Source organism: Prunus mume, linkage group LG2 (assembly GCF_029339155.1).
Source record: "Prunus mume cultivar Tortuosa linkage group LG2, ASM2933915v1, whole genome shotgun sequence".
NCBI lineage: Eukaryota > Viridiplantae > Streptophyta > Magnoliopsida > Rosales > Rosaceae > Prunus > Prunus mume.
In genome coordinates this window covers 14,799,942-14,826,004 of record NC_142699.1, presented here as the reverse complement: position 1 = coordinate 14,826,004, position 26,063 = coordinate 14,799,942, and the positions used below count along the sequence as shown (strand labels likewise).

The window sequence follows — 26,063 nt, the reverse complement described above, 5'->3', positions numbered from 1 at the left end:
TCGTCACGTTGTGACGAGTTACAACACGAACCAATCACTACTTCATCTGTGAGTTTGTGCGTATCGAGGACTCCTCATTCCCTAAGGGCAAAACTGTAAAAGTATCGATCATCTCAGATTTGGGCCATTTTCTATGTACGTATCAGGGCGTACTAGGCCCACTGCTCCATTCCGTACCTACGTTGTTCTCTTGTACTCAAAAAAACGCGAGCGCCTCAATATGTTTAACGCACTTAGCTCACTAATTCACATGAGTGACATTCTTAATTTTCACGAAGGAATAATTAACTTGTTCTTTGATTTTGCCTAAACTAAACAATACCTCAATCAATCAATCAATCAATCAAGGTAATCTCTCAAAGCAAAATCTCATTGCAATAAACTTCCCCAGTTTATATATAACAGAATCAGATATACATAGAATATACATATGCTAAAAGCGTGCAAAAAAAAAGATCATAGTCGTCTTTGCCAGAAGCTCAAACCTTTGTTTGAATCAAAAAATACACCCCAAGTAATAACATTACATACATTATTATTGGGGGCAAAAAATGAAGAATAACATGTTACATTTCATTTCATCTTAAAAGTGGTAGCGAAGCGAGGTCTCTTAAGCCTGCAGTACTCAAGTCTCTTCTGTCTGTTCTGAGCTGCCACAAACCTAGTGTTGTTAACCAAGGTAAGATCGTACGGTTGGGAAGAGCTCATCACGATCGTATCCTTCAAGCAAAGGTTGAGACCACGTGGGCCCACCACATTGTTGTTGCAATTGACCATCCTCCTCAATCCACTTGCACTGCCGCCGCTGGATGCCAACGAGATTGAGGAGGGCACTTGAGTAGAAGAATTAGATGGGTACCCGTACCTCAGATTCTCACAGATTTCTCTTCTTTGAGTTTGAGCCGTCTGATCCATGATGAGCTGCAGTTGATGTTGATAATGCATCACTCTAGGAGGAGGATGAATTTGCTCATGATGTTGTTGATGATACTGCTCTTGATTTGCAGCAGCAGCAACAGGGGGAGATAAGACTCTGGGTTGTTGGGCTGGTTGGCATAATGGCACCACTGCATTATTCAAGCTCGGCTCAATTTCCAAACGGGACTCTTCCTCCTGTTTATGGCCAAGTCCCATTAGCTGAAAAAAGAATAAGAGGGGGTAAGCAAATTAAAGGAAAAAAATATTATTAAAGAAAAAGTAAACAAAATCATCAGTGAGAAATTAGCAGAAAAAACAATACCTTCTCTTTCCTTGCTTTCAACTCCAAATTAAAATCATTCAGGTCGACATAATGACGCTCCACCTTCTGTAATTCCTTCCCAGTATATTAAAAAGCCAAAGAGCCATGTCAGTTTCGGCATTGGTGAAGAGATTACATAAATAGAAAAAATATATATATATAATTAAAGGATAATTAGCACAGTAAAATTTGAGGAAAAAGACAAATAAATGCTAGAAAGAACCAAAAAAGACTCACGAATTGTACCGATTCTTTCTCCTCAGTCAGTTCGTCAATAATCTTACTCCATTCCTCTCTCTTCTGCCCAATGAAGAACAACCAAAATAATGGAATATCAGAAAACAGTCAAAGAAAAAAAAAAAAAACCGTAATCGGGAAAAAATAAATGAAAAAAAGCGACCGAACCCAGTTGTCAGAATTGCCAGAAAAGCAAAACCTATATCACAAAAAATACAACAAAATAAAAAGAAGAAGATAAAGGATGTAAAAGGGAAAGACTCGAAACAGAGAATAAAAGACTTACCCTTTTACGGAGGACTCTTCTTCTCAATTGCTGAGGCTTGTCGTCGGATTCATTGGGCTCGAAGGAGAGCGGCGTATCAGGGCTCGAAGTTTCAACCTTGATAGCATTAGAGAGAAGTGGTACTGGACTCTTGGCCAAAGACCTGGGAGTAAAACGACACCGTAGAAGTAGTTTACTCCAACATGGTGGCAGACCAAGATGACGCAGGCGCTGCAGAGTTGAGGCGTGGTCGTTTTGCACAGCAAGTGCAGATCTCTTGCTTTTACATCCCCAGCCGAGCGAGAGTGGAACTGGAAGAGGAGACTCAAATTGGTATATCATATCAGGAAGCTGAAGCAAGATATCAGCGACCTCCATCTCACTCACACTGGGGTTTGGAGAACAAGGGAAGAGTTCCTTCTGTTCCATAACCATTGTTTCGCTCTGTTCCATTGTGATTTCTATCTCTTTCACTTTGTTTCTTCAATTGAAGGATTTGAAATATTCTTGGGCAGGCTTTGTAGCCCACAGCACATATAAATATACGCAGACCAATTACCACAAGAGAGCACAGACAACAGCGGCGTTGAGAGAGAAAATAGAGGATTTGATGAGACGAGAGAGAGGGAGAGAGAGAGCCGAGCGAGTTGCTTGGAGACGGGGTTCTTTTTCTTTTGTGTTTATAAAGGAAAACGAGAGGAAAAAAATCCTTTAGGATGTAGTAGAGTGTGACACGTGTCGAGTATATGGAGATTGAGGTTAAGCCTAGGGTTTACGGCCTTGTTTGATTTGATGCAGAGAACGTGTAAAGCAGCACTTGATGAAGTAGCGAGAGAATGGTTCAAACTAAGGTCTAAAATATCGAGAGTTTTAGAAATATCGATGGTCTAAAAATACAGATATATCAATGGAAATATCGAGGAAATATCAATATCGATAAAAATTGAATAAAAATCACGAAAATTGTGAGAAAAACTTGGAAATTTTTATTGTAACTTTAGATGATGTTTATTTAGTCAATTGTCTATTATTTTATGACAAAAAATTGGAATAAAATGTATGACATGGTGAGTTTGAGTAATTTAAGTGGATTATGTAGCAACCTGACAAACGCTATGTCTTTAGAAAATATATAGTAATTAGTGAAAGAAAATTAAACACACTATAATTTTTTAGTTATAATAATTTACTACAATATATTACATATGATAAGATATATGAGCTTGGAAAAAAAAAACAGAAATAAAATATATGAGTAACTTAGTACCACATAGAAAGAAGGGAGTTTCACTAAAACACCAAAAATGGGGGTTGAAATTATAAAAAAACTCAAGCACTATTTAAACATATAAACACACCCAAAATCCATCATTACACACACTCAAAACCCATTTATAAACACACCAAAAAGTTGACTTTGGGGTTGATTTTGGGTGTGTTTCTATGTTTAAATAGTGCTTGGTTTTTTTTTATAAATACATGTCTAGTATTGGGTTTATTTATAAATTTGTATAGAAAGAATTCGTTAATACTTAGTATCACATATAATGAACAATATTAAAACTCAATAGTGAATAATAATACAACTCTATAATATATAACCAAAAATAAAAAAAATACAATTCCATAATAAAATAATAAATAACATTAAACATATGCCTCAATTTATCATCAGGGACTTTTTTTTCATGGAAATTTATCCTAGATAATATTAACTTACAAAAATTTTAAAGACCATATAAATATTACTTTCCATATAGCTTTTCCAGAAACATGGTGACAAAGGAATTGAGGGGATTAGGAATTAATTTTGCTTAACCTTTTAGGGTTTTTCCTAGTTGGAGTTGGTTTAACGACTGGGTGTGGGCGGTAACCAAGACAACTCCTAGTCCTCCAACCAGGACAATTTTAATTTTTATTCACCTTTTCCTCTAGTATTTTGTCCCATAAACACACAAAATTGTTAGTTAACTTCTTTTAATTGAAGCTATGTCCCTAGATTGTATTTTATTTTATGCACTTCACAAACATTTTCCTCTAGTATTTAATTTAATATTTTTTTGGGGAAACCAGCTTGACCCTAGGTTTTATGGACCAAATCGAATCTCGACCTTAGACCACTTGGGCCCTGATACCCAATGGACTGAAACCTTAAGCCCATGAACTTCCCAACCAAACAAAAGCAATGGGTGGTTGTTTGGCTAATATCCCTCGATGGCATCCTCCATGGATATGTTGTCACATCTTCAAAAAACAAGAAAGAAATTGCTCGAATTCGAGCACCATTTTCTTCGATCCGTATGATTTTTCAACCTCTCGAGTTGTTTGCTAGTTGTGTTGGTTAGGAGAAATTTCTTAGTTTTGGAGGTAAATAAGAGAGACAGTTGTAACATTGCATAATATATAATGGGATGTTCAAGCCAATATATAATGGGATATTCAAGATTTTTTTTTTTTTTTATAGCTGTAGGACATTGTCTCATCTCATGGATTCCGTTACTTCCGGCCCAAGCAAAAACAACACAAACAGTGAATATAAGAGCATTAATGATAATTATACGATATTAAATGAGAAGGAAAGATAAATTATGAACAATTTCATATATTTCTAAATTTGACTCCTCCTCCATGCCTCTTTTTTTTTTTTTTTTTTCAGGTCAGCAGCAGTTAATATTTATATAGTAAATAAATAAATAAACAAAGAAGCAATTTTGGTTAAGAATATAATCATATCTCTGGTACAGATCCAAATAAAAGAACGATTAGACATGATCCCTTCATTGCCATAGGCGAGTTGGTTGGGCCAACATTCAGTCCAGTTAAAAGTTGCCATCAATTGACCAGTATTGGTCACCATGAATGAGCTAAATCACATAATCAGAATGCCACCAAATAATAGCAGAAGAAAGGTGAAGTGCTGTGATTTGTTAACCAGAAATACAACTAAGCTGCTTGCCTTTTCTTCTTTAGCCTAGTGGACAACGCAAAGTCATCATCAGAGTCACTCTCTGAGCTTCTATCTTCAATCTTCCGCTTCTTAGACTGCGTAGATGCATCTTTAGAGACCGTTGACTTCTTTTGATTTGAAGGCACTGGGGTTGATGGTTTCTTGACAGTAACTGACTCTGTGCTCTTCTTTACAGAAGCTACAGCTTTCATTGGAGAACCGAGTTTTTGCTGCTGACTCCTCTTCTGCTTCTTCTCAAACACTCTCTTTGCCTCCTCTTTAGATAGCAAACCACACTCCATCAGCCTGAATTCAAATTGAAAATTTGAAATGCATGATTATACAGAAGCAATCAAGCACTAATTATAATTGGTCAGTTCATGCCTGCTAGAGTTGTAGAATGGGCAATACTTAAAAAGCACGATACTCCCACCATTGCATGATATGGGAGGATACACACTCTTACCCACATTGTGGAGAGGAGCATCTTCCCACTTAGAATCCGCAACCTTTGCAAGGTTGCAAAGATCAAACCTTATCAATTGCAGTCAAGGTTCGCCCTCTTTACTTCTTTTTATTAAAATCCGCTAATGGAAAACATGCATTTACAAAACAAGCAAACTGGGGTGAAAACATAAAAAATTTATGTGTATTTTACAAGTATAAAACCAAAACACTATCCAAGGCATGGCCTCTAAGAGACAACTAACCAAAAAGCAGACTTCAAACTGTCAATAGCAAGCTATAACAAACCTGAGTGCCCTATTCTAGCATGCACCAAAATAAACATGTCCATACTAAACAACAAGGCACAAGGTACAAGGTTGAATGGCAGGTACATTTAGACTTCGCTATTATTTTTATTCATGAACATCCCATAGAAGACAACAATATGTATCATTTGCTTCGAATTTCAACTCCCATATCATAATTATACATGCAGCTTTATAGACTGAAAGAGTTGCCAACCAAGTAGGCCGGTTGCATGATCAGACAGACATACGCAGGTGATTCATCATAATTATACATGCAGCTTTATAGACTGAAAGAGTTGCCAACCAAATAGGCCGGTTGCATGATCAGACAGACATACGCAGGTGATTCAAAGCCAGTGCTTTGATGCACACTGCGGAGGCCAGGCAAGCGGCATAGTGGCGACTATATAACTAGCTATCAGAAAATATTAGTTGGCATAATAAAACACAGTTCCAAACAAATTATATAGCCTGGAAGCAAGCCGAAGCATAAGGCAGCTCAAACAGCACTTTCCCTAATATTTAAGGCAACGGTTCCTGTACGGGAAGTATGAGGTAAAGGAATGCAAAACCATTTCAACTTCCACTTCTCCTAATATTTTATAAGAACCTAACAGAATGTAACATCTACACAGTAATTCAGCAAGCAAAAACAGTGTTGCAATCAAACAAACGGGAGAGCAAACACTCACCAGAACTGTGCCATTTCGCTTTTGGGAACTTGCTCATAAAGCGTCTCATAAAAAATCCTAAGTGGGTCTCTCTGAATTCCAAAATACAACACAAGCATCACCTAAGAATCCCGAAGCAACAAAAAGGGAGAAAAGAAACTACATTAACAAGAAAGAGAAAGGAGAAAACCGGGACAGTGTACCTCATCGGGAGGGTCTCGCTTCTGACCAGGCAAATCATAAACCTTCTTCTCCTTCTTCTCCCTCTTCTTCAGCTCTGTTGTAACATCTGGCCCCTTCTTCTCCTTCTTCTGCTCTTGTGTAACCTCTGAACCCTTCTTCTTCTTCTTCTTCTTCTCTTCCTCCTCCTCCTCCATTTTCTTTATTGTCCTCTTCTTCAATTCCTTCATCCCCATCCCATTACACAAAGAAAATCACAAGAACCCAAATACCCGCCTTCATCAGTAAAATTCAGAGTCACCGCATTTATAAAAAAAACGAAATTTATAAAAAGATAAATAAAGTGACAGAAACCTTATCGGGCATAGCATCCTCACTGTCGTTGTTCTTCTCTTCCTTCTTAACTCTGGGTTCTTGTTTGGGCTTAGCCTTAGTGGGTTTATCAGAATCATTATCGAGCTGTTCTTCTTTCTTCACCTTGGCTTCTCTTGCCGCAGATGTGGAATTCCCATTCGCATTGTTCATAATTTTTGTGGATTTCTTCTTGTGGTTGAGCATTATTGTACCCAAGCTCATCTTATCGTCCTCCTCTTCCTCTTTAACTTCCCTCTGCACCTTCACAGGCTTCGCATCCTCCTCGGAAGGCATGTTTCAGCTTTCCCAGTGTATGAGAAATTGGCACCCAAAAACACAAAAGAAAATCGGAGTGAGGGGAGGACGGTGGGTGTGAAATTTCGAACTTCGAAAAGGGAAAAGCCCTCCGTTTTCACGGAGTTTTCGAGTTTTGAACGTTTCGGGAAACATTTGAAACCCTAGTGCAAAAAGGAAACATCGGACCGGATACGGAAATCCATGAGAGTGGGCGTACTCTTTGTGATAAAGGCTTGGATGTCTAACGGGCTAAACGAAGCCTAACTCAAGTTAGCCCATACTAAAATCTTTTATATTGTAGGCCCGATCTCAGCCCATCCATTACAAGAAGCAAATGTGGGTAGGCCGATTAGCTAAGATAGAGTACCTACCTCATTGTATCTGAGTTCGAACCTTATTTCGATACATTAAAATAATTTAGAATATCGCAATTGCAACGGGAAAAAAAGGATTCTATTATAAGAAGAGAACGATATGTATAACACCTAAATAAATAAATATGGGTTAAATAATTAATAAATAAGTACACGTGTTATTATACTATGAGTGGATAAGTTGTGTAAATGACCATGATTTCATTTATGATGAATTTCCCGTTATGATGTGTACAAGTTAGTATGGTATATTATCTATATATGTATCACTCACAGCAGAAGTAGATACACCATATCCAAACCTTCCATGATGATGAAGATTTGCAATCAACGAAGGCGGCATATATTCTTTCTCTGTATATGCGTGCTTTTTTATATACAAAAATAATGAAATGAAAAAAGTTTAACATTTTGGTATCAATCCAGACTCGGTGGGCAATTGACATGTATCGACAAAGAATGAAAAGAAAGGGTCGGTTACTCGGTGGGAGATAGAATCTAGAGCCGAGAATTTATGCCAAAGCTAACACAAATCAATCAAATGAAATGAGATCAGACCTTAGACCTACCATATATCCTCCGGGAAAAAGTTGAGCTCTATTTCCCAGAATACCTGCGTATCGTCTTAGTGTCTCCCTCACCCTCACCAGTCAGTGCCCCTTCTATATAATATATACACACACGCATATTATTATCTATCACTCGCCGAAGAAAACACAGAGACACAGAGGGAGAGAGATGGGTTGGTTATTGAGTGAAAGAAGGGGAAGGAAGCGGGGGTGGATGGAAGAGAGCCTAGCCTCCCTATCCGCACCTCCTTCGCCTCTGTTGGCAGTCGTCGTCATCGTCTTGGTGTTATTATTGTTTTCATCTTACACCAGCTACAGGTCACAGATGGAGAAAACTAAGGTCGGCTTTCATATATTTCTCTTGTTTCTGCCCGTTATGTTGATCTTTTTGGCTCACTCTTTGATTAAGTACGGGAGCTTTCCGGTGCTGAGTCCGAAGACCAAGGAGAGGGTGGTTCATCAACCTGAAGGGTCAGCGTCGCCTTGGGGCGTGGCTATGTTTCTGGTGCTCTTGCTTGTCTTGCTCTGTTATCGGTCTTCTTTTCAATCCAACTGGTGGCCTCACTGGCGTTCTTATTGACCATCAAACTAGTTTTTCAGTCTTCATAACCAACCATCATCATGTACATGTAACTTATAGTCGTGGTGTTATTTTGACTGGAATTTTATTTAGTTCGTGATCCTGGTGTGTTATTAGTTAATGATAAATGAATCATATCTTAAAAGAGTTTGTGATATTCCATATTTATCAGCTCTTAATCAAACTAGTTTGTGCTATATTTCTATTTTGTTCATGGAAATGAAAATTTATTGGTGCCATGCTAAAGATGGACTCATATTCACACCGATTGATGCTCAAGTTAGAGCCGAGTCGACCATCACGTTTTAGATTCTAGAGTCATTCTATAGTGAGGGCCTTAGATGAGGTCCTATCTCTTTGATTCAACGGCTAATCAATTTGATCAAACGGTTAAGAGATAGAGCTTCATCTAGAGCGAGTTTAATAGGGAGTAAATGAAACAAAAGGGTGCAAAATTTTGTACACAAGTCATTAAAATCTTTCGATTGGTCATTTTGATCAGAAAAGCTATAATGAGGGCTTAAAGTGAGGAGGTTATTTGAGGAGGTCAAATCTCACTATCAACAAATGTAAAGAAATCATGGGACTTAAATATTTTAAATGTTTTGACGGTCGGATCGGTCTCCTCACTTTAACTCCTCATTGTAGAAGCACCCTCATTTTGATTGAGGTAAAGGGGCCTTTATAGAATTAGTATTAAACCGAGATAACTAAACTAGCATAATCATTTCATGCAGTCGCTTTGGTGCGGGCAAACCGCTGTAAAGATGTTGGTAGCTCCACTTGCTCAATTGTTTTCTGCTTCTTTCTAGCCAGTTGTTCTTCCTCCTCCATTTGTTGCTCCAAGAAAGGCCTCTTGGAATTTGCAATGATCTCCTTCTTCGTCGTCCTCTTACTCCGCTTATTCCTCCCCTTGGTTTTCTTCTTCAGGACAGTGCCCTTGACAGCTTCAACAGCAGCTTCAATCTCAACCTCTCTCTCTTGATTTGTCGGTTTCTCTTTCTTCCTCTGAGGCTTCACTGTGCCAATCTTTGTGGGATCCAACATAATTGTCTCAGGTGGCAGCTTATCAAGCAGAGAGTGTACTTCCCTCTCTCTTCACTGTTTAGATGTTTCAAATGGATTTGCCACCCAGGAATCAAAGTTTGGTTCCCCACAACCAGGAATCAGAATACCGGACCAACCCATGGAGTGCCCTATGCCTAGAACATCTTCATACGGCCGAAGCAACTTTTTTTCTATTTGGTAACCTTTAACCATTCGATGGTTCGTCTTGTAGTTCTGAGTCCCGTGCAAATCTCTCAGGATTTGTACAGATGATCCACAGCCCAGACAAGCTAGAAGACCCTTCTGACTGAATTCCAAAGTCTTTGCCCGCCCCGGTAAAGTCTGGAGTGCCTCATCCTCAAGTTTCCTCAAGTCCCAAAGCTTAATTTTATTCTTTTACAGCTGTGCCCATGAGATGGCCATTCGGGTGGAATGCCATTGCCGAGATGGGGCTCCTGTGACACGGCCTTTACAGAAGAGGAGCAGAGCTTGTAGGCTTCCACATGGAAACTATACCAAGTGAATGACCCAAAGCAACAACCCCATCGTAGGGGTCCACCTGCATCACATCAGCACGGCCTAAGCCAGTTCTGTAACTACCTACCATCTCACCCATTGTTACATCTTGATAATGAAGCTGCCCAAAATTGTTTATTGAAGCCAAAGAGGAAGTGGTTTTCAGAAATTGAAGCCTTAAAACTGCACCATGTTCCTACATGATAAGAAATGTGTATAACTTCAGTTCCATATTGAAGCATCTCAAGATAACTGACAAATGAAAGAATGCATTAATCTAAAATACAGCTGTTGTGTCAGACCATCACCAATCTATCTGGAGAGCTTTAGAAAGAAACTAAAGAAATAATTTATTAGAGTAATTGGTAGTGCGTTACGGACAGGTAAAGCCTTTAGAATGTTTGCAGGATTGTGAGCCAGTAATTAATCTAAAAGACACAACCTATTTAATGCAGTACGCTAACCTTTAAGCAATGAAGTTCAGTGCCATCCGGGTTATAAATATATGGCTAACTGCCAGGAATGAGAATGTTAGCCATACTAAATAAGATAAAACAGTACTACATGTCAATTCAAAGTAGACTGAGCAGGTTTTAGTAAAATCTGGAGGTATCATCCATGTTTCCAAACAAAATATGTAAAATGGGGAGCAAATCAACATAACATTTCCAACTACTAAAAGAAATGCATAATCAACCCTGTAAATGTCAAAATATTTGCACAACAGAACTTAATACAGTTTTATACTTTTTCTGGGCTGCAGCAAAGAACGACTCATTGTGTAGGAACACCACATCACATACTGTTTCCCTAACCTGAACATCATCAGTTAGCTAATCAGCCCAATGTTCCAGTCAAACCCTGATGTTCAAATAAAACAAGGACCCAGCATTCCAGCACATCATTTACAAAAGAGGAAATTGTACTGATACCACCTAATCTGTTAGGTTTACAACCCAAAATTAATTTTATAGTATTGCTTTCAATTCTCTCTCCCATGAAATTTCTATACAGAGTTTGGCATCTTATCAAGGGCACTGAATTCACGACTAGTATATGAAGACTAGGACGTGTGAATATGGCTGCAGGAAGCATGTCTAAATCAATATAGAGACGAACAGTTTTGCGTGAAATAAGGTCACAGCATCAGACCAAAACTGTATCACTACTTAGTATCATTTCTATTGTTTGACTATTCTATTTCACATTCAAACAATAGCCATAGGCCCTTGAGTCCGCAGACTGCCATATGGCGACCACTTGATGTGAAATCCAACGTGCATGGACCGAGATCTGCAGATAAAAGTTCAGATTCAGGGATAAACATTAGAGTAAGGTCAGGCAGGCCAGAAATGAACAATCTAGGCAAAGTTAATCTAGACAATATACTGAACAATTTGAGCTCAAGTGTCAATATCTTCGGGTTTTTACAAACTAAATAACGCAAGGATTTTGCTTATAAGAAATAGCAATAGCAGTTCAACCCCCTTGAATCTTTATCTGAACAAATCCACCACCCAATAAGTCAGTCTTTCCACCAGGTATCAATGGTCTTACTGAAAATCCTGTCATTGGAGAGGAGAATTCCAGTTTTCCTTTTCATTTCACACAAAATTAGTTTTTCTTAGGCCAGCTGAATCAGATTTGCATAAGTGATATGAGAAACCACAAATCCAGCTATATAAGACATACAGGCTTTTAAGTACAATAAGGGAAATAGCAAAGCTTCACTGCAAGATTCTGAGTGACTAAACAATCATTAGAAATCAATTATAAAAAAAAAGTTAGGTATCAACGTGGTAGGACGATATCGTATTGATTCCTTGAGCTTGAGATATCTACTTCAGAGCAATTGATTCTTGTTAGATCCTCCACGTCTTCTCCGTGCCTTCAGCCTCCAAATAACCTCCCTTACTTGGCAGAAGCCACTGATAATTTGGATTACAAATGAAAAAAATCACATATATTTTATCACATGTACTAAAATAACAGGACAATATTTGTGTTTGTGTCAAGCAATGGTAAATCAAACCCCGCTAACTTATGTCTGGGTTGAGTCATGTTATCATGCCACTGCCACCCATACTGAATATCACACTAAACAAAAATTCACCTTCTCAGCCTTAGCAGCAGCTTGTGCGGATTTTCCATATAATTCTTCTCTAATAGCAAGTTGACCATACAACTTTTTATCTTGTGAGCCCTGCAAACATTGGGAAAGCATGATGCAGTGTAAAGTAAACAAGTTCCATGAAAACTCAAATTCCTGATGTCTACCTCCAAATTAGTTTCGCTTCCTGTAAGAAACTTCTTCACACTCACATCAAGCCCATCAGGTATCTTCTCCTGAAAATTAAGATATTTAACATTTATTCTGTAATTTTGTAACACAAGGTGACAAGAGTACAGCCCAGATTGCCAAAATGATGAGGCATAATGCAATTTTTTAACTAGAAAAAAAAGTTGCAAAACATATGAGAATTTCACAAATTTCAAAAGTACCGCAGCTAAAAGGCTAAATGTGGCCATAGAGCAGGAGGCCTTATCAGAGTTCAGTTAAAGAAGTAGAATAATCAAAACAAAATGCAAAAATATTAACAATATAACATCAAATGACATGAAGACATGTCTATGAGATGAGATTGAACAGCAAGTGACTACAAGCCAATACAACAGAAAGTAATGCGTACCAGTTCGGTTGGAGGTAGAATAGTGCCATCACCATCTTGTTTCACACCCATCTTGGTTAATCCAGTTTCGTATCCTTCAAATGCAAAATGCCCAGAAACTTGATGAGCAACGCAGCCCAACTAAAATATCTATATTCTTGGGCACTGATATAAACAAGCCAACCAAATACATAGTTCTACTTAATTTTAATCACTGAACTGAGTTTGAGATAATCAAGCTTTGCAAATTTTTAGAGCACCAAAAGAACAGAAAACACGACAAACATACACAAACACAGAATGCGCTTGCAAAACATATATACCCAAAAATACAAAAACAAAAGAAAATATAAAAGTGAGTAATATATATTATCGAAATACCTCTATAGCTATAATTTAGTTGGTATCGTTGTTAGTCGGAGAAAGAGAGCCTTTTGATGCGTCTGGCTCCGGGTAGATAATCAGAAAAATACAGAAGCTTTGTTATATCCCTCGACGGACGGGTTTTATGGGGAGAGGAGAGGTTTTACAGAAGAAAAAAAAATATTTAATGAATGAACGAAAATAGAATAAAGGTGGAGCCCATGAGCCCGGCCCATACTCGCCCGCGTATGTTAAAGCACTTTCACTCATTTGCCATGGCAAAAGGCAAGGACAAGGACAAGGCAAGAGCTGTTATTATTCACGTGAATAATTGTAAAGCTGCTTGTGTTTCCATTCAGTGCAAAAGGCTGCTTGTGTTTCATGTGAATAACGGACAGTGTACATTGTGGTGTTTGGACCCGTGATTAAAATAAAATAAAATAATTCAAAGACAAATTATTCATTCTATTTTATTTTATTTTTTTGCCGACAAGGCAAATTTATTCTTCAAAATCACTTTTTTCAAAGGCTCTAAATGATTTTTTTCATCTAATAATCTCTTTTTTATTGAAAGATATGCTGATGAGTTTACATTTCATGAACTGTAGATAGTTGTTTTTTTGATCTATAGGTAGTTGTTGAACCAAAAAAAGAGAGGAAACAATTAAATATCCGAAACGTAAGATTTACAATCAAAGTCAAACACTGTCGTTTAGATTTACAGAAAAAATGTGCTAGATAACACATAAATGCACCTACAATCATGTTACAGGATAACTGTCCAGAGATGACAGATCCAAAACCTACTTGCTAGAATGATAGCACTAAAAGAATAGGCACATAATTTACATAAAACTCAACTCTCCACAAGAAACTACCAGTGGGACAATAATCTACCCTCTGGAAAATGGTGTGGGAGGGTTCATCTTATGCCCGGTGATGCATTCTTCAATTTCGGTACTTTAAATCTGGATGAGAACAACTTTGGAGTCTCCGAAATCGTTATAACATCGTCTATTTTTCTCTTTGAGATGCTGCTCCCCTGCTCAACCAGAAACAAAAATATGATCCAATCAGCTTATAGACTCACAAGCACACAAAGATAAACAAGTATCTTTTGATTTTCTAATTATCCTGTGTGTGCATCTTAGCAAAATCAGAGCATGAACATGTCAGCAAATCCATCCGGTTAAAATTAAAAGTACCTTTCTGGTGTCCTTTATGGGATCAGGAAGTTGTGCAGCAGATGAATCTTTCTTCACAGTTACATTGGTTCTATCCTTAGCACTATTGTTGCCTCTCAAGCTATAAGTTCTAGTTCCTGCTGTGCAATGGTTCAAGAGAGGAGTAGAGGAAGCACTTGTGGACTTTCTTAACAAATCCAACTCCGTTGAAAGTTTGGAAACTTCTTCCTTCAACTTATTTGAATCAGACTCCATCTTAGCAATTTTACTTATTAATATTGCAATCTTGCCATCCTTTTCCTTATTTGAGGATTGTAAGTGCTCCATATGAGCAAGAAAATTTTGTATATTTGCCTCCGCCTGCTCAACTTCAGAATGCTTGCTCCTTAGTTTAGTGGTGTAATTTTCTTCCATAATCTTATACTGATTCCACACAAACTTCTTCTCTGCCAATAGTGCGGATACCTCCGAGCTCTTTTCTGAAGCGAGCTTATCATACTGCTGCTTTAACCTCCGGAGGTCATCTTCCAATTGTTTAGAACGCTGTTTCTCTTGCTTGCTTTTTTTGGGAGACTTTGTATTGCTAATTCTTTTATCCCCATCTTCGCCTCCTCCCTATAAACAATTGGGAGCTCAGAACAACATCCAAACAGAAAATCACACAAAATTACAACAGGAAGCTGTGTATATACCTTTAAATCAGAGAATTTATTGTATAAGTCAAACCATCCTTTGAAACCTTCTAACTCACTGTCCGTATATTCTGTAGATTAATAAAAGGTTAATAATAAGATTTACATAAAACGGAGGAATTCATATCCACATACACCAGACCTAGTTACAATCTAACATCCATGGCTCAAAATATGAGACAGCATTGCTAATTTACTAGAATGTGTTATTTCCACGCAAATACCACTGAAACCCAACATATCTGGGGTACTTTAACAGGATTGAAACTAAGATTCACAGGGTGAAGGAAGATTAACTGAAATTATTAGGAAATCATACAAAATGGAATTCTTGTTCTTTCAAAACGGAATTGTAAGGAAATCATATAAAATCACAACAACAACAACAACAACAAAATGCTGATAAAGTGAGACCCTTTTTAGATATAAATAAAATAAAGTACTCACCTAATTTGAGTTTGGTGAGATAACCCTCTCGTTGCTTCAATCCCAGGACCAACTCAAACTTGGCCGCCTGAAGGGAGCCCGCCAACTCTTGAAATTCCAAATCCCCCTTCATCTACACCAAAAATTACAAGAAAATCACAACAAATTGGAGCAAAGCTCAAAACAACTTTTTCCAAAACCCTAATTTGAATTCATGGATAATTTGAAGAAAAAAAATTGGGGAAGTTACCTGGGAGATTTGATCTTCCAAGAGACGAATATCATAGGTCCATCGCTCGTTTTGCATTCGGACGCGATCTTCAAGGAGTTGTCGGTCTTTGGCCAGTGTCTCGAGCTGTGATTGTTGATCCCGTATCATCTGCACCAAACCGCTGAATGTGTTCTGCCAGTTTTGACGTTGAGAGGAGGCTCTCGAGCGCTCCTTAACAGCCATTTGTTAAAAAGAAATCACAGAAGAAGAAGAACAAGATTGAATCTTTCTTTCGGAGCAAAGTTTTAGAGAAGAAGACCGTTGAAGAGAGTAGTAGGCTAGTAGAGTTACGAAGAGGGCTTTCAAGTATCAACGGTCGAATATCACTTCTCGTATCGTATTTTGAAAGCGAAGCGGTATATGAATTGGAAATGCAAATGGGTTAGCCTCGACTGGGTTGGGTTCCTTTTAAAAGACCTGGGCCTTTAACGGTCAGATCCTAATGGGCCCACCGTGTGCCTAAAATTCCTCACAGTCAACAGAGGTCTCTCTTGGAGCACTTTCACTCATTACCATGGCAATGGGCAATTACCATTCACTTTAAATTAATTTTATTTTTTTATAAATAAACTATTAATTTTGATAGGGTTTAGGGTTTTGGTGTGGGAAGTAAAGAATATGGCTAGATATATATATATATATAATTCTGATTTTTTTGGGTTTTTTTTTTCAATTATTATTATTATTTTAATTGTTTGTTGATGTCATTATGATGTCAGCATTACATGACTTGCCCAGGCAGCAGCACGAGCTAGATTTGTCTGTGAGCTTGACGAGTTGGTGGGCCCCGCACCTTGCCCAGGCTTGCCCTCGTTGGAGCCGTCACATGGGCCCAGGCCCTCTCCTGCTCGGGCTTCCCCTTGCCATTGGAAGTGCTCTTATACGTACGTGCCCATCTCTTTCTTGCCTTTTGTTTTTGTTTTTTGTGTTAATTCGTTTATTATTTTGTTTGTATATAATTTGTTCTTCTTTATTTTCCAGGATGAATCACTTTGACATGTTCTCAAACTTGTTCAACCCTCCGGTTGATATCAATACTTTTGCAATTATTATATAAAATAAAACGGCTGGCTTTTGATTATTCTTACAATATAGTCCTTATCTCACACAGCACAGCACAGCAAAGCAAGTTGCTAAATGTTTGAATTAGAAAAGAAAGTCCATATAACTACATATTTTCAGGCAACCATGCCATTTTCTCGTTGAAAATTGATGAGGTTCCATTAGTTAATATTATAAAAGGTGATGCGTGCGGGCCAAGACGAGCAATAGGGCAAAATTGTGACCGTCAATATCTATCGTTATTGAAAGACTAGTTGATTCTTGTCCATAGCGACATTAAAAACCATAATTTCTAATCATACATAAACAAGAAGAGCTTTTATAATGTTATTCAAGACGCTTGCATTTCCAATTAATTTTGGAATAGAACCATTTTTACTTGCAAATAGGAATTCATAATATCGTAAAGGTTCTTTAAAATTTATGATCTCTCAAAAATGACTATAAATTATCCCAAATGGTAGATCAATGATAAGCAAGTGTTCTTTTTTCTTTGGCTACAATGATAAGCAAGGTTAACTCTCCAAAATTAACAAGATATCATGATTCGTTTTAATTTAAAGCAAAAGAACACACTCGTGACATCATATCTTCAACTTTGTAATGTGTTCCTGGAAAATGTTTGCTTAAGCCTTAACCTTCCTTTTGGTATTATTACGTACGTCAATCAAAAGAGCCCCATCAAAAAAAAAAAAAAAAAAAAAAAAAAGAAGAAAAAAACCTTTTGGAGTTGATAAAAAGGAAAAACAATGACTCTAACTCATTAGAATGCATAAAATCCATTGGGAGTACATAAAAACAAAAGACAAAAAATGAGGAGAACATCCCAAGCCGCCAACGGATTTCCCGAGATCACCAACTTCCGTCCATATTTACTTCGCTGCTGCCAACTTATTATTCTTCCCCCAATTCCAATTCACACCACTATATAAAATGCCATATTGCACTCAGCAGGAGCACCCCATCTTCTTCCCACCGCCTGTTTCTTATCTTTCATGTCACCACCTCCATATCTTTGCTAAGATTTGAGGTCTCTGCAAGCCTCTTTCGGCTACGTTCTTTTGGTAAGCATACGTTATACTCAACGACTTTAAGAAAGAAAGAAGAAAAAAAATACACATATGGGTTATATTTTCCCTGACTTTATGCTGTAAAACTATACTTTTTTTTGTATTGCAAGCAAATGGTCTGCGATGTATAATATAAATTTGTTGTCAACTTGACCCTTTTTTAAAAACATTTATGGACGTCATATGTGATGAACGTACTGGTTAATTTGATGGTTGATGAAAGTTTATTATAATTTTCTGTTGATCAATTTATGCAGAAGCTTGAACCTATATAACTTGTAACTCAAATTGGTGTTTCAGGATTGAGAATCTGAAGAGATGTCTCCGATTCATGGGGATCATACTGGTCAAAATGGGAATGTAAGAAGTCTTGAGACTACGGTGGGCACCCTATTTGAAATCGGTGAAGACTCTGATGTGACGAGGTTTCGTGACAGGCCAAGGCCAGTGAACGTGGAAAGGAAGAGATCCTTGGATGAAAGGTCAATCAGCGAATTGTCCAACATAGGATCTCCTTGTAGAAGGTCCTGTTTTCTGGGGAGCCCTAGACCAAGCAGCTACTATGAATCGCATCCCATGGTTGCCGATGCATGGGAAACCTTGAGGCGCTCTGTCGTTCACTTCCGCGGCCAGCCTGTTGGAACACTTGCCGCCGTCGATCATTCTGTCGAAGAACTTAACTATGATCAGGTAATTAATTAAATCCCACATATCTCTTTCTTTCAATATAGACATTTAAATTGGCTAGTTAGTCTAAGTGGCATGACAGGTCTTTGTTAGGGATTTTGTGCCAAGTGCATTGGCCTTTTTGATGAATCGGGAGGATGAAATAGTGAAAAACTTTCTGTTGAAAACACTTCGCCTCCAATCATGGGAGAAAATAGTGGATCAGTTCAAGCTTGGAGAAGGGGTGATGCCAGCAAGTTTCAAAGTGCTCCATGACCCTGTGAGAAATTTCGAAACCATAACTGCGGATTTTGGTGAGAGTGCAATAGGAAGAGTAGCTCCAGTTGATTCTGGGTTTTGGTGGATCATCTTGCTTCGTGCTTACACAAAGTCTACAGGGGACACTTCACTCTCTGAAATGCCCGAATGCCAAAATGGCATTCGCCTTATCCTCAGCCTCTGTCTCTCAGAGGGCTTTGATACTTTCCCAACTCTGCTCTGCGCCGATGGATGCTGCATGATTGACCGGAGAATGGTTGGTTCACTTGCGCATTATCCAAACACCTTTCGTACATTAATGACTCATCTCATCCTTTAACTAATTACCACACAACTACAATTTACAGGGTGTATATGGGTACCCAATTGAAATACAAGCACTGTTCTTCATGGCTTTAAGATGTGCTCTGGTTCTGCTTAAGCAAGACAACGTTGGGAAGGAGTTCGTGGAGCGCATAACTGATCGCCTCCACGCTCTAAGTTATCACATGCGGAGCTATTTTTGGCTGGACCTGAAGCAGCTCAACGATATCTACCGCTACAAAACAGAGGAGTACTCTCACACTGCAGTGAACAAGTTCAACGTGATGCCCGATTCGCTTCCAGATTGGGTTTTCGATTTCATGCCGAGCCGTGGTGGCTACTTCATTGGGAACGTTAGCCCAGCAAGAATGGACTTTCGCTGGTTCTGCTTGGGCAATTGTGTGGCAATTTTATCGTCTTTGGCGACCCCAGAGCAAGCGTCAGCGATCATGGATCTTATCGAGTCACGCTGGGAAGAGCTGGTTGGAGAAATGCCATTGAAAATTTGCTACCCAGCCATAGAAAATCACGAATGGAGAATCGTCACTGGGTGCGACCCAAAGAATACCAGGTGGAGCTACCACAACGGGGGCTCTTGGCCAGGTGACCTCATGTTTAACTCTGAAAAAAAAAAATTTCTTGTTTAATTACTAATTAATTAGTTAATATGAATGATAAAATGAATTGGTTTTTGTGATGGGCGGGGGTGGCAGTGCTTCTGTGGCTGTTGACGGCGGCGTGCATAAAGACGGGGCGACCCCAAATTGCTCGACGTGCGATTGAGCTTGCGGAAAGTCGGTTGTCGAAAGACAGCTGGCCGGAGTATTATGACGGGAAGCTGGGAAGGTACATGGGAAAGCAGGCACGTAAGTTTCAGACATGGTCCATTGCTGGGTACTTGGTGGCTAAGATGATGCTGGAAGACCCTTCTCATTTGGGCATGATTTCTCTGGAGGAAGACAAGCAAATGAAACCCCTTGTTAAAAGATCTGCTTCATGGTCCTCTTAATTCAATGCAGATGGCCTTCTCATTTTCTTGCTATGCATAATGCATCTGTTGTTTGTTACAATATTTTAAGCAAACACTTTGGCGTACTATTTTTGGAGAGACAGTGGAACTTTAATTAAGCATTTACAGAGCTTTGTACTCCTCTGTTTTTGCATATTCTCTTCTAAATTTTACCAATTAAACTTTTCGGAAAAGCAATAGTCTCTTTGGCGTGTCTTTCAGTTTATTGTTTGGATTTGTAAGAAACCTGTTTGCATTCGGAAAAGCAATACCAGTGTATATTCTGTTAAGGTTGTTAGCAAATGGCCACAATAGTTTGCAATCTCATTTAGATTGGCTTATCTGGCTGTGTATAAAGGAAACGTCTCGAGTTCAGAAACAAAAGTGCACTTTGGATGATACAATGTGCTCTCCTCTGTTCCTTTCATCGTGTTTTCTGCTTCTTCTTCTTCTGTGTTTGGAAGAACTGCAAATGTTTGAGTTCTTGATTTCCCTTACACTTGCACATTCTGCAAAGCTGCACATATACAATTTTTAGTTTCTCATTCGGAATTTAAACTTCAACCTTCCTCCGAAAGCCAGAGTGTAGAAACCACCCGGTAACATGTTTGTCCAAAGATTTGAAAGCTCAGAGTTCTATGTTTGTTTCAATTCATGTATAAGCTTGTGCCCCTATCCCTGAGAAGGCATACTGTTTGTATTGTGTGGCTGGCTCAACCTTTAGATTTGCATTTGGGAAATAAAAAATAATCAGAAGTGTCAAATTATAACATTGTAGACTTAGATACCTTTAAATACATAATTGCAGGCCATATGTGTCCTGGAAGCACTTTACAGGAGCTAGATATCAGAGCGTCGAGTCTGTGTTGAATGGTTTGAGCTTGGCCATGGCAGTCGATACCCATATCACAACTTCTAGATACCGGATGAGTCACATTTTCGTTACCTGTCTTTGGAAGACCTTGCAATGTACAAAGGAGAGAGGAGGTTCTGTGGTTGATTCATGAAGGCGCCAGTGAATGGCGCATAGCACGTGTCAAGATCACCATAGCAGATCCCTGATGTGCAGTTTGGTCTTGGGACACTATACACAATGGGGAGGTTTTTTTTCTAGAAAATGTTCGTTAATATAAACTTGTGAACGATATTGATATATTTTGATGTACGTGATGTATGTGTAGAGATATATTTTCCTGCGCCGAATCTGTACGTGTGTCATGTATGCTCTCAATCTGACTGTTGCCTCGTTTGTTGTGAATGTAGGCCTCCTGAGATTATGTCTAGTGTTAGCCGTAAGTAGAAAAAGACTGGTTTATCACATTGGTTTTGTGAGAACAACGGTTGGACCAAAAGGTTCAGAACATAACATTAATCATTAACGTCAATGAAGAACGTTGGCCTCCGGCCTCATGGCCTTGTTGCCGGCATCCTCTCTTTGTAAGTTTTCAATTTTGTAAAGCAAATTTAGAAGTTTAAGTAAAACCATTGTTTTCAGGCAAAGGAAAAGGTAAAACCATTATTTTCTGCTTTTGAAAAAAAATGGAGAACTCAAAACTTTTGAGCCCAATGGGTATGGGAGCGGATTCGTTGTCCCCAAATTGGTGTCCCCTCTCTAATTTGCTGACATGTGTCAACTAACATAATAGGGAGTTAACTCCGTTAACTTTTTTATTTGACAATTTTAAAAATTAAAAAAATTAAAAACTGCCCAATTAACCCAACAGCCAGAGAGCGTCGTCTTCCTTGCAAAACCCAACGAACGTCGTCTTTCTTGCTAAACCCAGCAAGTGTCGTCTTCCTTACTAAACCTAGCGAGCGTTGTCTTCTCCGCGAGAGTCTTCTCCTCTTCTCCAATTGCAGCCAGCGAGCGTCGTATTCCTTGCAAAACCCAACCATACCCACTCTCCTCCCTCATAATCTCTGCATCTTCTCCACAATCAACTCTCAAACGCTTGCAAAACCAATTCTCCTCCCTCCTAATATAGAAAGAGATGGCTAATGATTGCACAAATAACACAAACCTCTTCCATGATGGCTTCAGAAAGAAAAGTATCCTTGCGCATTTTCAATTCCACAGAGTACTTTAACAGTGTGCGATGACTTCCTAGATGCTCAAAAACCCATTTACCTCTAAATGAGTCAAAGTCCCCTTCAACCTGCTCAAAACTTATCTCATGTTCAAGCTGTTCACACAAGTCTAGGACAACACACGCATGAAGCACCATATAAAGTAAGCCCTTGCATCCTTCCTACACATTAAAGAAAAAGTAAGTTAACTTGTGTATGACTTTTAAGATGATTGGCACTCTCACATCACTTAAGAGTATTACAATGACATATCAGAGAGTGCCTATTTATACAGCTAGAGCTATAGATCATCCTCTTTATTAACTAATAAGATCCACAAAATGTACATTTAGAGATCATACACATTATCTAATCCAAAAATTAAAAAAGACTCTTTAGAAAAAGTATGGTCATAGATTACAGTTAATGGAAAGACTGCTAGTACCTGGAAAGTATGAGTATAGTAGTAAGAGAGGTGGTAGTATTCTTCATGTAAAGTGTTGTTTCAAAAGTGAAGTAATTACCAAGAACACTCCAACTCAGTATGCAATTCTCTATGACAAATAATGTGTGCGGAAACATAATAGTTTTGTTGGTTTTCCAAGATATTGCAAACATGTTTGAGCTCCCACATTGGAACACTAGAGTTCCTTGGAGGTCTTTATAAGACTTACTATTGGAAATAGAATAGTTTGTATTGGCTATGCAAGTGGCCTAATTGATTGGCTTGTGGACACAACCTTCGGTTAAATGCCTAATTAGTTGGGCTAATGGTTAATTAATATATTTAATTAATCAAAAGATGGGCCTCAGGGGCTCTGTGATTTAAATTAAAACCAATTAGTTAAATAATTAATTATTTAATTTAAAAATAGTATAGCCGGGAGGTTTTACTATTTTTTTATTATAAAAAAAAACTATCTTTAATAAATAGTATAGACTAGCGGCTATGGTCTTTTACATATACACATATATATATGTACGTACGTACGTATTTCTCAATAATACATTCGTGTTCTATACACGCGTCTCATGGTTTTTAAAAAGTAAACATACAATAGTCGTATTATACTTATACGTACATATTTGTAATGTTTAAGGGACAAACTAATCCAACTAGGAGGGCCCTTTTTTATTTTATTTATTTTTGTATTAAAGGGAATAGCCCCTTTTAAACACAATGTATTTAAAAGGTATAGCCGGACGGCTACTACGAATTTTTTTTTAAGTCGGGCGGCTATACTTATTTTTGACACGTGGCGCATTAATGAAAGAAGGTCTTTTCTTATTAAAAAAAAAAATTAGTACAGCCGCACGGCTATACTCCATGTTTTTAATTTATTTTAACAATAAAACTGTGTTGACACGTGGCGAAAAATAGCTGGGGTTTCCTCTTTTTTTTATTTTTTTAATTAAAAATAGTATAGCAACACGGCGATACTCATTTTTTAAAAATTCTTTTTAACTGCTCTATTTTATTCTTTAGTAAATAGTATAGCCGTGCGGCAATACAAGATTTTTGTCTAATTTCTTTTACAAATAATATAACCAAGAGGTTTTACTGTTTTTTTTTTGTAAAAAAATTATCTTTAATAAATAGTATAGACAAGCGGCTATGGTCTTTTACACACACACACACACACACACACATATATATGTACGTACGTCTGTATTTTTCAATAATATATCCGTGTTCTATACACGCATATCTTTTTTTTATAAAAGCAAACATACAATAGTTGTATTGTACTTGTACGTACGTATTTGTAATGTTTTATACACATTGTTTTCAAAATTTTCAGTAAGACACAAAATTCGCGTATTATACAAATAATTCTCACATATTATTGAATAATTCTCACAGAATAATTCTCGCGTAAAATTTACAGAAAATATAATATAGTGGAAGATTAATATATACTTTGGATATGTTAGAACTAGCAAATTAATATTCATATGGGACACACTAATGCAACTAGGAGGGTCCTTTTTTTTCGGTATTAAAGGGAATAGCCCCTTTTAAACACAATGTATTTAAAACGTATAGCGGGCGGCTATACTTATTTTTTGACACGTGGTACATTAGCGAAAGAGCGTCATCCTTTTTTTATTAAAAAAAAAACAGTACCGCCCACCGGCTATACCCAGTGTTTTTAATTTATTTAGAAAATAAAACTGTGTTGACACATGGCGACAAATAGCTGGGGTTATTAAGATTGTATAGCCGCACGGCTATACTCATTTTTTAAAATTCTTTTTAACTGCTAGTAAATAGCCGTGCGGCTATACTCGATTTTTGTCTAATTCCTTTTAAAAATAATATAGCCGAGAGGTTTTACTGTTTTTTTTGTAAAAAACTTGTCTTTAATAAATAGTATAGATGAGCGGCTATGGTCTTTTACATATATACACACACACACACACACACATATGTATATATGTACATACGTACATACGTACATATTTTTCAATAATACATTTGTATTCTATACACGCGTCTCATGTTTTTTTAAAAAGCAACATACAATAGTCGTATTGTACTTATACGTACGTATTTATATATTTTTTACACGTATTGTTTTTAAAAAAAATTAGTAAGACGCACAAAATTCGCGTATTATACAAATAATTCTCACATATTATTGAATAAGAATAACATATGTTATAAAAATTACATGAAAATATCATATAGTGGATGATTAATATATACTTTGGATATGTTAAAACTAGCAAATTAATATTTATAAGGGACAAACTAATGCAACTAAGAGGGTCCTTTTTTTTTCTTTTTTTGTTGTTGTTGGTATTAAAGGGCATAGCCCCTTTTAAACCTCCCAAGAGGTTTAATAATATAGTATAGATGAGCGTTTTTAATAATATAGCCGAGAGGTTTTACTGTTTTTTTTGTAAAAAACTTGTCTTTAATAAATAGTATAGATGAGCGGCTATACGCACAAAAAATTAGCCGGGCGGCTATACTATGAAATTTTTTATTAAAAACAATATAGCCGGCGGCTATACTTATTTTTTGTCACGTGGCGCATTAGGAAGAGGTCATCCTTTTTAATAAAAAAAAGTACGACTGGCTATACTCCGTGTTTTTAATTTATTTAAAAAATAAAATTGTGTTGACAAGTGGCGACAAATAGTTGGGATTTCCTCTTTTTTTATATTAAAAATAGTACAGCCGCACGGCTATAAATGTGCTGCGGAAACAATTTTGATAATAAAAAAATAGTATAAAATAATTCATTGCATTCAAAAAATATCAACATTCTTCCACCAAACTCACAAGCTATCCAAGTTTGAACAACTTCAAATCCAAGTCTAGACATACATCTCTTGCAAAAACAAACCTAGATGACTCTACAACCCAACCTAGACATGTCAATTGATCCAAAAACATGAAAATATGATTCACCACAGTTGACTGACTGCAAGCTTCTGCTCTTCTGGTGGAACCTTCAACAGCAAGCATATTATCCATATGGTTGCAAAGGATTTTAAGACCAAAATTGAAAGGAAAAGAAAAGCCCGTGGGCTGTACAATCCGCTACGCGTTGTTGTTGGCATGCCAGTTCAACCGGTCCAAATCATAAATGTGGGTTGAGTTTGACCCATGGGCTGAATGAACTTGCCAATGGGCTAAATCATTAATGCAGGCTTGGTTGGTTTCCTTCCAGAGCCCCCAAAACTTACGTTAAAAAAGATATTACAAAAATCCATGTTAAAATATTTAAGTACTGCGAATTTTCAAAATTGTTTTGTCAACTTGAGTAATTATAGAATATTACGGTAATATGACAATGTGATATATCTTGTACACATATTATAAGTGGATATTTATTGATACTATTCCCTAAAAGGGAGAAAATAAACCATGTCGTTCACTCATATTATAATATGTGTACAAGATATAATATGTGATTATATTATCGTATTATTATATAATTTCTCATTTTATTTGTAA

The 26,063-nt window shown here is 37.5% G+C and overlaps 5 protein-coding genes and 1 pseudogene across 9 annotated transcripts; 2 read left to right on the top strand and 4 right to left on the bottom strand.

Annotated features, from left to right (window-relative positions):
- Window positions 1-341: 341 nt before the first annotated feature.
- LOC103321384 (uncharacterized) lies at window positions 342-2,424 on the bottom strand. Of its 4 annotated transcripts, none has more exons than XM_016792078.2 (4): window positions 1,764-2,424; window positions 1,478-1,540; window positions 1,241-1,315; window positions 342-1,137 (listed from the first exon to the last, which is right to left on the bottom strand). In XM_016792078.2, exons 1-4 carry the CDS (start codon window positions 2,193-2,195, stop codon window positions 574-576), a joined length of 1,134 nt encoding a protein of 377 aa, XP_016647564.2. In that variant the 5' UTR covers window positions 2,196-2,424; the 3' UTR covers window positions 342-573. The 4 variants fall into 4 exon arrangements, with proteins under 4 accessions (XP_016647564.2, XP_016647565.2, XP_008221403.3 ...); XM_016792079.2 differs by having other exon boundaries at window positions 1,241-1,306; window positions 1,764-2,416; XM_008223181.3 differs by having other exon boundaries at window positions 1,487-1,540; window positions 1,764-2,416.
- A 2,012-nt stretch (window positions 2,425-4,436) lies between these two features.
- Window positions 4,437-7,148, bottom strand: LOC103321245 (nucleolin). The gene is made up of 4 exons (XM_008223035.3): window positions 6,650-7,148; window positions 6,319-6,519; window positions 6,137-6,207; window positions 4,437-4,995 (listed from the first exon to the last, which is right to left on the bottom strand). The coding sequence occupies exons 1-4, from the start codon at window positions 6,941-6,943 to the stop codon at window positions 4,686-4,688; spliced, it is 876 nt and encodes a 291-aa protein (XP_008221257.2). The 5' UTR covers window positions 6,944-7,148; the 3' UTR covers window positions 4,437-4,685.
- Window positions 7,149-7,860: 712 nt separating this feature from the next.
- Window positions 7,861-8,626, top strand: LOC148919706 (uncharacterized). The gene has a single exon (XM_089044858.1). It carries the CDS (start codon window positions 8,059-8,061, stop codon window positions 8,467-8,469), a length of 411 nt encoding a protein of 136 aa, XP_088900984.1. The 5' UTR covers window positions 7,861-8,058; the 3' UTR covers window positions 8,470-8,626.
- Window positions 8,627-8,879: 253 nt separating this feature from the next.
- Window positions 8,880-13,367, bottom strand: LOC107880133 (putative U3 small nucleolar RNA-associated protein 7; annotated as a pseudogene). Its single transcript, XR_016123749.1, has 9 exons — window positions 13,083-13,367; window positions 12,723-12,796; window positions 12,310-12,378; window positions 12,146-12,235; window positions 11,829-11,960; window positions 11,247-11,325; window positions 10,770-10,893; window positions 10,497-10,541; window positions 8,880-10,228 (listed from the first exon to the last, which is right to left on the bottom strand). The product of XR_016123749.1 is annotated as a putative U3 small nucleolar RNA-associated protein 7 (transcript).
- A 335-nt stretch (window positions 13,368-13,702) lies between these two features.
- On the bottom strand, window positions 13,703-16,002 carry LOC103321246 (cytomatrix protein-like protein). The gene is made up of 5 exons (XM_008223036.2): window positions 15,617-16,002; window positions 15,388-15,499; window positions 14,941-15,011; window positions 14,270-14,863; window positions 13,703-14,106 (listed from the first exon to the last, which is right to left on the bottom strand). Exons 1-5 carry the CDS (start codon window positions 15,818-15,820, stop codon window positions 13,987-13,989), a joined length of 1,101 nt encoding a protein of 366 aa, XP_008221258.2. The 5' UTR covers window positions 15,821-16,002; the 3' UTR covers window positions 13,703-13,986.
- A 2,084-nt stretch (window positions 16,003-18,086) lies between these two features.
- LOC103321385 (putative alkaline/neutral invertase B) lies at window positions 18,087-20,262 on the top strand. Its single transcript, XM_008223182.2, has 4 exons — window positions 18,087-18,459; window positions 18,539-18,970; window positions 19,062-19,620; window positions 19,731-20,262. Exons 1-4 carry the CDS (start codon window positions 18,088-18,090, stop codon window positions 20,024-20,026), a joined length of 1,659 nt encoding a protein of 552 aa, XP_008221404.2. The 5' UTR covers window position 18,087; the 3' UTR covers window positions 20,027-20,262.
- Window positions 20,263-26,063: the final 5,801 nt, after the last annotated feature.

Coding starts and splice junctions, on each gene's coding strand:
- LOC103321384 (XM_016792078.2), bottom strand. CDS start 2,195: ATGGAACAGAGCGAAACAATGGTTATGGAACAGAAGGAACTCTTCCCT. Junction 1,316..1,477: donor AGAAAGAATCGGTACAATTC/GTGAGTCTTTTT, acceptor TATACTGGGAAG/GAATTACAGAAGGTGGAGCG. Junction 1,138..1,240: donor TGAAAGCAAGGAAAGAGAAG/GTATTGTTTTTT, acceptor TTCTTTTTTCAG/CTAATGGGACTTGGCCATAA.
- LOC148919706 (XM_089044858.1), top strand. CDS start 8,059: ATGGGTTGGTTATTGAGTGAAAGAAGGGGAAGGAAGCGGGGGTGGATG.
- LOC103321246 (XM_008223036.2), bottom strand. CDS start 15,820: ATGGCTGTTAAGGAGCGCTCGAGAGCCTCCTCTCAACGTCAAAACTGG. Junction 15,012..15,387: donor TCTCACCAAACTCAAATTAG/GTGAGTACTTTA, acceptor ATTAATCTACAG/AATATACGGACAGTGAGTTA. Junction 14,864..14,940: donor ATAAATTCTCTGATTTAAAG/GTATATACACAG, acceptor AATTGTTTATAG/GGAGGAGGCGAAGATGGGGA.
- LOC103321385 (XM_008223182.2), top strand. CDS start 18,088: ATGTCTCCGATTCATGGGGATCATACTGGTCAAAATGGGAATGTAAGA. Junction 18,460..18,538: donor AAGAACTTAACTATGATCAG/GTAATTAATTAA, acceptor GTGGCATGACAG/GTCTTTGTTAGGGATTTTGT. Junction 19,621..19,730: donor CAACGGGGGCTCTTGGCCAG/GTGACCTCATGT, acceptor CGGGGGTGGCAG/TGCTTCTGTGGCTGTTGACG.
- LOC103321245 (XM_008223035.3), bottom strand. CDS start 6,943: ATGCCTTCCGAGGAGGATGCGAAGCCTGTGAAGGTGCAGAGGGAAGTT. Junction 6,520..6,649: donor AGGATGCTATGCCCGATAAG/GTTTCTGTCACT, acceptor ATGGGGATGAAG/GAATTGAAGAAGAGGACAAT. Junction 6,208..6,318: donor AGCGAGACCCTCCCGATGAG/GTACACTGTCCC, acceptor TTTGGAATTCAG/AGAGACCCACTTAGGATTTT.